General features: G+C 32.5%; 1 protein-coding gene across 1 annotated transcript; it reads left to right on the top strand.

Moving 5' to 3' along the window:
* Window positions 1–546: 546 nt before the first annotated feature.
* Window positions 547–4,212, top strand: LOC115978129 (endoglucanase 16). The gene is made up of 8 exons (XM_031100152.1): window positions 547–1,023; window positions 1,343–1,555; window positions 1,713–1,913; window positions 2,089–2,166; window positions 2,652–2,801; window positions 2,894–3,002; window positions 3,303–3,466; window positions 3,689–4,212. The coding sequence occupies exons 1-8, from the start codon at window positions 805–807 to the stop codon at window positions 4,013–4,015; spliced, it is 1,461 nt and encodes a 486-aa protein (XP_030956012.1). The 5' UTR covers window positions 547–804; the 3' UTR covers window positions 4,016–4,212.
* Window positions 4,213–7,985: the final 3,773 nt, after the last annotated feature.

Raw genomic sequence — 7,985 nt, 5'->3', positions numbered from 1 at the left:
ATTCAGGCCAAAAATTAATTGCATTTTCTTCCGTATCTAAAAGAGGCTTTTCTATTAATGTTCTAGTCCAGACCTTTCTACATTATTTTTATTGGAGAATACAGTCAAAGCAAATCAAGTTATACAGAATTCTCGCAAGTGATGTTGCTCTAATCTATAACTCTTTGTTTTAGTTCTAATAACAGAACTTCTATATTCGTCATTCTAAATGAAAATTAAAAAAAAAAAAAAATTGTTCATATATAAATTATTATCGCTATTTCCTTTGTATTATTAGTAAGTCTAATAGTCTTTTATTACTAATATTATTACTGTTAGTTTTTTTACTATGTTTGCTTTGCTCTGCGCAAGATTAAAACAAACCCAATGTAACAGACTCTCTAAGAACCGTAAGTTTTACATAGAAAAGGTATCAGTGGTTACATGAAAAACGGTGTAATCTATAACCCCACGTTCACCTCTCTCAAAAACCCCACTTTTTCTCCCGTCAACTATATATTGACTCTTTTTTTAACCGACTCTTTCAGCTTTTAATTCCCTCCCGCCATCACAAACTTAAAACAAAAAACACCAAAATTAAACAAACCATTTTTGTTCCCATACACAAATTAGAAACTTCCCAAACTGAAAACACAACCGCTTATTTCCCTTGTTTTAACTTTGACGCCACATTAGAGTCCCTACCCAGATCCCTCTCCTGTTCTCCCTGAACAATTTTCTGTCTCTAAGTTTTTCTTTTTCGTCTTTTGTTTTTGTGTGTGTGATTTGGATTTGGGTCTTGGAAGTTTTTAGAATTTTGAGTTTATGGGTACCTCTACTAAGGCAGCATCAGCTGCCATTACATTGGCTTGGCTGATTCTCTTTGAAGGACTTTTGGTTGCTGTGAATGGTAATATTAATTATAAGGATGCACTCACCAAATCACTTATTTTCCTAGAGGCACAGAGATCAGGGAAACTCCCCCCAAATACTAGGCTATCTTGGAGAGGAGACTCGGCACTTGATGATGGAAAGGATGAAAATGTATACCTCTCTAATCTATGTCCCTTTCATTTTTATTTCAATAATCGTTCTCACAAACTCATTAATGTACACTATGTTCACAATACGTCCACAATTTCACACAATATTCACATTTAAAACGTGAAAAGTGTACTATGATAATAAAATTATTTTTTTGTCATCCCCTTACAACGTGTGGATCTCACATACCTGTGAAATCCATGTTGAGAAGGAGAACACAAATATGATATATCAATGCATAATAAGATTATTTTTGCTCTAGAGGTATAGGTTGGAGCCGAGTTTATTTTTTAATTTTTAATGTGTTGGTGTTGTGCAGGTGGACCTTGTTGGGGGATATTATGATGCAGGAGATAATGTGAAGTATGGGCTTCCCATGGCTTTCACAGTTACAACTCTAGCATGGGCTGCTATTGCTTACAAATCAGAGCTACAAGCCAATGGAGAGACGGAAAATGTCCACTCTGCCATTCGCTGGGGCACTGATTATTTTATTAAAGCTAGTTCCCGAAAGAAACGATTATATGTGCAGGTGAGACACCCTTTTTGCTAATATATATCATGTACAATATAATGAGACTATGTGCTTAAACAACATATGAAGTTCGTATTTTTTTTTATCAAAAAAAAAAATGTTTTGTATTATGATATAATAACTCATTATGGTCGTTTGTTTATTGCAATCAAAGGTGGGAGATCCGGTGCAAGATCATCAATGTTGGATTCGACCTGAAAACATGAAAACACCAAGAACTGTGTTGAAGATTGATGAGAACACGCCTGGAACTGAGATTGCAGCTGAAACTGCTGCAGCAATGGCTGCTTCTTCAATTGTGTTTAGAGAAAAAGATCGTGTATATTCTCGTCGTCTACTCAACAAAGCCAAATTGGTACGTATTTGAACCTATTTCTACCACCATTTAATATTGTGGGACCGTTATTCTCTCTCTATTTCTGTCAAATATCAAGAAGACAAAGTTTAGTTGACTTAAAAGAATTTTATTGCAGATATTTGTTTTATTAATTTAATATGTTTCTAATGTGATTCTTTTTTCTTCTTTGTAGCTTTTTGAATTGGCCAGAACACACAAGGGATCTTTTGATGGAGAATGCCCCTTCTATTGCTCTTACTCAGGCTATAATGTAATCTCTCTCTCTCTCTCTCTCTCTCTCTCTCTCTCTCTCTCTCTCTCTCTCTCTCATACGCACACAATAGAAACTCTGTGATTTAGATAAAGTTATTTACAATTGAGTGTTAACATATATGTATATATAATTCACATGAGACTCATGAGTTTTCACATATTAAAATGGTTCAAATCTTTATTGCAAAAGCTGTGAGAACAAAGATTATATGAGATTCGATGCAAAAACAATGTCCAAATTAAAAACTATATGGGGGTGACTCAGGCTGACACATCCAAAAATCAAATGGTACAAAATGAATAATCATTCAATCTTTAGGATTTGGCTTGTTATAAACAAAATGTTGTAGGGTCTGCAATTCTTTTTTCATCTATCCAAAACTTTTTTTTTTGGGTCAACAATACAAGAAAACCAAACCCAAAACTCTTTTTGCATGTATTCACGTCCGTGATTAGACAGTTTTAACTGGAATTGAAATGCAGGATGAGCTATTGTGGGCAGCTACTTGGCTATTCCTTGCCACCAAGAGGCCCGTGTACCTAAAGTACATACAAGAAGAGTCCATCAGTGCTTCTGTATCTGAGTTTAGCTGGGACCTCAAATATGCAGGAGCTCAAATCCTTCTCACAGAGGTTTCTCAAACCTTCCATCTCTTTCACAAAATTTGCAGTTAGAAAGATTCTATTATGGGCACCTAACATATGCTCACTGTCAAATTTTGCAGTTGTTTCTTCAAGGAGAGAAAGGCTTAGAAACCTTCAAGAAACAAGCCGACAGTTTTATATGCTCAGTCCTTCCTGATAGCCCCTATCATCAAATTTACATCTCTCCAGGTACTGTGTGTGTGTAAGGCTTCACATTATTAAAATAAGAATTTAATGATTAAATTCACAATTTATAAATAATTTAAGTTTTAGTACCAATTAGAAGCCATTTCATACAATGTATTTTCTAGGAAACCAATATCTATGAAAAAAAAAAATGTAAAAGTTATAGTTTCAAAAAGTGCAGTTTGATAATACTTTATCAAAATGGTTTTGTTAATTTATTATTTTATCAAAGTAAATGGTTTTGAATTCTAACCATGTCTCCTTTTCGCCCTTATATCTCACACATCGAACTATGATTTTCAGGTGGTTTAATTCACTTGAGAGATGGGGCCAACACTCAGTACGTCACAGGAACAGCTCTCTTGCTTAGCGTCTATGGTGATACGCTTGCCAAATACAATGAAAAAGTCACTTGTGGAGACAAACAATTTGACTCAGCCCGCCTCATGGCTTTCGCTAAGCAACAGGTATTTACCATAATCAATGACTATGAATGCAACTTATTTCACAATTCCATGAGTTGACAAGTCGTGAATGGTTGATCCACACTCAATACTTTGTATGTGTATTCACCATTAACGTCACTTTTATTTAAACAAATTATGAAATAAGTTGTCATTAGACTTTTTCTCTATTATTAATCAAACAAACTGTTTACACATTAATTAACTACTCTGAATGAATGGTAGATGGATTACTTGCTGGGGGAAAACCCTAAAGGAAGGTCATACATGGTTGGATTCGGGCCAAATCCACCAGTACAAGCACACCACAGAGGCGCTTCAGTCCCCCAGATGTCTTCAGATAAAATTGTGAACTGTGCCATGAGCTTCACATATTGGTTCACTAAAGACTCTCCAAACCCTAATGAGCTCACTGGTGCCATTGTTGGAGGACCTGACCGATACGATAACTTCAATGATAAGCGTTGGGATTCTTCTAAGACTGAGCCATGCACATACGTTAATTCACTCGCAGTTGGTCCCCTAGCAAAGCTTGCAACACACAACATCTAACTTTATTGTTTTATGTGGTTGTGGGGATGAAGATCTATGTATCTCTAAAAAAAATTACAATTTTTTCTATGTCTGTAGGTATTAGTTGGGTTAGTCATGCCTTCTTCCCATAGGATCAATATCCATGGAAGAATAGCCTTAAATATTATTGTAGGTTTGGATTGACCAATATAATATTTACAATATATTTATAAACACACGGCTTGATTGAAATTATTGAAATATCGGATATGTGTTTTTTACTTGGCATGGTCCTTTGTTGTTTATCTCTTAATATTGACACTACATATATATATATATATATATTAAACTTCTTGTTTATCTCTTGAAAATATTATAAATTTGATTAATCATAACGCTGACATGACAACGTTTTCCATGCGCTGGAATTCGGATAAATTAGGCAAGCTACCAGGGTTTAAGCACTGGAAAAGAATTATTTTTCTACCAAGTGTCATGTTAATGGATTAAATTTAATATGAGTCGGATCCTGCTATAATTTGTCCTGATTGACTGGATATGGTAAGGGAGTCCTGAACTTTGGACCATTTGACTAGGATCCAAATCTGCTAGTCGATAAGATTTGGTTTTATCCTAATCAGATTTATATGATGATAACTACCCCAATGGGGAAACACGTTTACATATAATCTCATCAACATTCATTATTGGGGGCCATCTTGTAAGAAAACAAGCTTGAAGGTTTAACAATGGCGGATTGTGAAAGAGCAAAGAGAGAAAAGATGAAGAGTCAAAAGAAAACTTCCATTCAAGCTTGCATGATAATAATACTAACTTGTATCCACTATCTATACATTACACAGATGGTAACTACTCTAGAAGATTCCATCTAACAAACTCTAACAACTTCCTAACAGAAAATACAGCCGTACATTATAACAATTATCTACAACAAATATCTGGAATCATGGAGCTTGATAGAGACAGGGCAAGTCCAAAATAGAAGAAGAAAGAGCCTCTGATGAAAATGACATCTCTTGGAGCTTTGCACTTAAACACGCATGAGTAAGTATAAAACGGTGTCATTTCTCATTTAATGAAACTCTACCGTGTTAAGCTCTATCTCCTTTTAAACCAAAGTGACTGTTGGAACTGTCCTATATCTTCTTTTTAGGATCAGATTCAGTGAGTTCAGTAACTCTACTTTCACATCTAACGATAAATGTAAGAAATGAAATCAAAATTGAAACGATGGTTAGAAGTTGGTGGGTTCACACTAATACATAACAAAGAAAGAGAAAGTGAAGAGAGAAGAGGAAGAAAACTATCTTTCTTAAGTGACTTGGTGAGTAAATCTACAACCTAATTATGTGACTTCATGAACTCAAGTTGGACATCCCTTTTAGCAATACATTTTCAAATGAAATGATATTTTATATCAATGTGCTTATTCCGGTTGTGAAATACTAAATTGTTTACAAAAGCAATGTTGACTTGTTATTCACAAATATCTTAGTAGTTTCTAATTACGACAGATGTGCCTCTTTCAATAAATGCAATAATTCAGTTTTTAAAGATTATATAAATTTATAAGACTTATATATAGTAAAATTTGTACTAATTATAGTATTACTAAAAAATAATTAGAAATTTGTTTATTATATTTTAGTAGCTCATTTAAGGTGAATTACAACTTGCTCAAGAAATGCAGTTTGATTATCATCACTAATTCTCTAAAAATGTTAAATTCTAAATCCTGGCTAACAGAAAATAAAAATAGAAAGCAGAAAATATGTAAGAAACCAAATAATGAACATAAAGACAAATATAAAGATACACCTAAAAATATATATCCATTACCCTTTCTTTTGGTTTACTAAAAATATAATCGTCAATAGAAATGCCATTTCTCGTTATTCAGTCAAATGCTTTGTTTTTTTTTTTGTTATATATATATATATATATATATATATAAAAGATAGAAATTCTACTCTAACCTAATTTAAGTATATATGTGTGTGAAATTTCCTTATGGAGACTTGAACCCCAGTCTTTGCCCTCACACCTCACACTTCACAAGCACTTATATTTATAGAGTGACCATCACACCAAAGGTGTGCGGTGGTCAAATACTTTATTAAATGTATATAACTTGCAACCTTTTCATCAAGTTTTTCGGGCCTCAATTCATAGCACTCCAACAACTCTTGCGGTGATAATGGAGTTATGACCTTATGGCGGTGATTGATAGTGTATATAATATGGGTTCTATGGCCCTAGCGGCAATGGTTTCACAACAACAGTCAATAAAATATAAAACATTATTACATTATAATTTTTTTGGAGCTTAAAATCAAAAGTTAGAATAAAAGTATAAGAGATATATAAATACTACAATCACGTTGATCTCTAACCGGTAGGTTCCAGTTAGCTCATTTAGTAAAGTCTCTAATGGTTATATAAGAGATTTTGGGGGCCTACACCAAAAACTGATTGGTGTCTTGATCTAATAATAAAGAGTTATCACCAAGAGCAGATGTTATAAGTTGAAATTCTCTCTCAACAACTATAACAAATTAAATAAACAATTGTACTCTTGAATTTTTTTTTTTTTGGGTATTCTAAAATCGTTGCATAATTACTTCATTTTCAACACAAATACATTTAGAATTTGATATGAACTTGTTATCAGGGCCGGCTCAATAGGTGATGCAATTGATGCAATCACCTAAGGCCCCCAAATAAAAGAAGACCCCCACTTGTAAAAAAAAAAAAAAAAATTATATATATAATATATTTATCTATATATTTTAATTAAATTTTTTTAAAGTGCTTTTATTGGTCAATAAAATGCATTAAAAAAGCCCCATTGTATCCTAAAACGCAAAAGATTAAAAAGGAAAAAAACAAAAATAGTCAAACTTTAGCTAACAAAATTAAATTTTAGGAGACAAATTTATTATCTTATTCTTAAAACATGCCAAAATCAAAATTAATACCAAAAAAATTCATTAATAATACAACGTAATTGTCTTGAAATATGCTAAAATAGAGATTATAAATTTCAAAAACAAAAGAGAAATCTCTCATCTCTCTATCTCTCTGCCTCTCCATCTATATTCTTACCTTTCTTTTCTTCATCTTGATTTTTGATCATTTTCTATAAACTCAGTCTAGCTTGAAATCTTTCTTTGTTGATTCCCTTCAATTCATAGTAAATTCAAAATTGAAAAGGGGCAGCATGGGCCATGGGCATACCAAAGGTAATCTTCTCCCCCTCTTTATCTTTCTAAAAATTAAGATGAGGAGTCTGCTATTTATTCAATTTAAATTATATTTATTTTAGTCTATTTCACTACATGATTGATTGATAGGAGTCATAGGAGAGCACTTTTTTTGCACATAGCCATAGGATAGGCTGGACATTTGCACAGTTGCACACTATTATGTGATTAATATTTAAATATAAAAAAAGCCCCACTTAAAATTTTTGCATAAAGCCCCCAAAGTTGTTGAGCCGGCTCTACTCATTATCATGCTCAGAATTCTCCATAGTTTCAATAATTAAGACTACATATCATTAAAGTAAGAGATTAATCTAAATGCATAAAATTTAGACATTTAATTGCATTCCTTAAAGTGAATTGAGAAAATAAATCAATATATAATAATAAATGTATAAAGAGAATATCAATATACCTATAAAGTTGCATATCGGTCTCCTTGCCTTGATTACTTTTTAAAAAATTGGTAGAATTCAAATTTTCTTTCTCTATTCTCAAAGTATTTAAAATTTGGGTTTATTAAAAAAAAAAAAATCATTGAGTTTGAAAATAAGAAATCAAGAGATTGAGGAGAAAAAAAAGATAGGGAGGCTTTAGGGTTTTGTAACGTACAAAGACATACTTTTTATAAAAAAAAAATTATTAAAAAAGGATAAACCCAATAAAAGTTTTGTGATTCTTTTGTTTTTTTGCTAAATAAGTGCATATGATTCCGTTAATAGGTA

This window comes from Quercus lobata, chromosome 2 (genome assembly GCF_001633185.2).
Source record: "Quercus lobata isolate SW786 chromosome 2, ValleyOak3.0 Primary Assembly, whole genome shotgun sequence".
Lineage (NCBI taxonomy): Eukaryota > Viridiplantae > Streptophyta > Magnoliopsida > Fagales > Fagaceae > Quercus > Quercus lobata.
Note: the sequence above shows the minus strand (reverse complement) of the source record. Positions and strands in the feature narration are given on the sequence as shown.

Bases quoted from the DNA above. Each gene is read 5' to 3' on its own strand.
- LOC115978129 (XM_031100152.1), top strand. From the start codon at position 805: ATGGGTACCTCTACTAAGGCAGCATCAGCTGCCATTACATTGGCTTGG. The intron at 1,914-2,088 runs GTACGTATTTGA...TCTTCTTTGTAG, and splicing joins TACTCAACAAAGCCAAATTG to CTTTTTGAATTGGCCAGAAC. The intron at 2,167-2,651 runs GTAATCTCTCTC...ATTGAAATGCAG, and splicing joins GCTCTTACTCAGGCTATAAT to GATGAGCTATTGTGGGCAGC.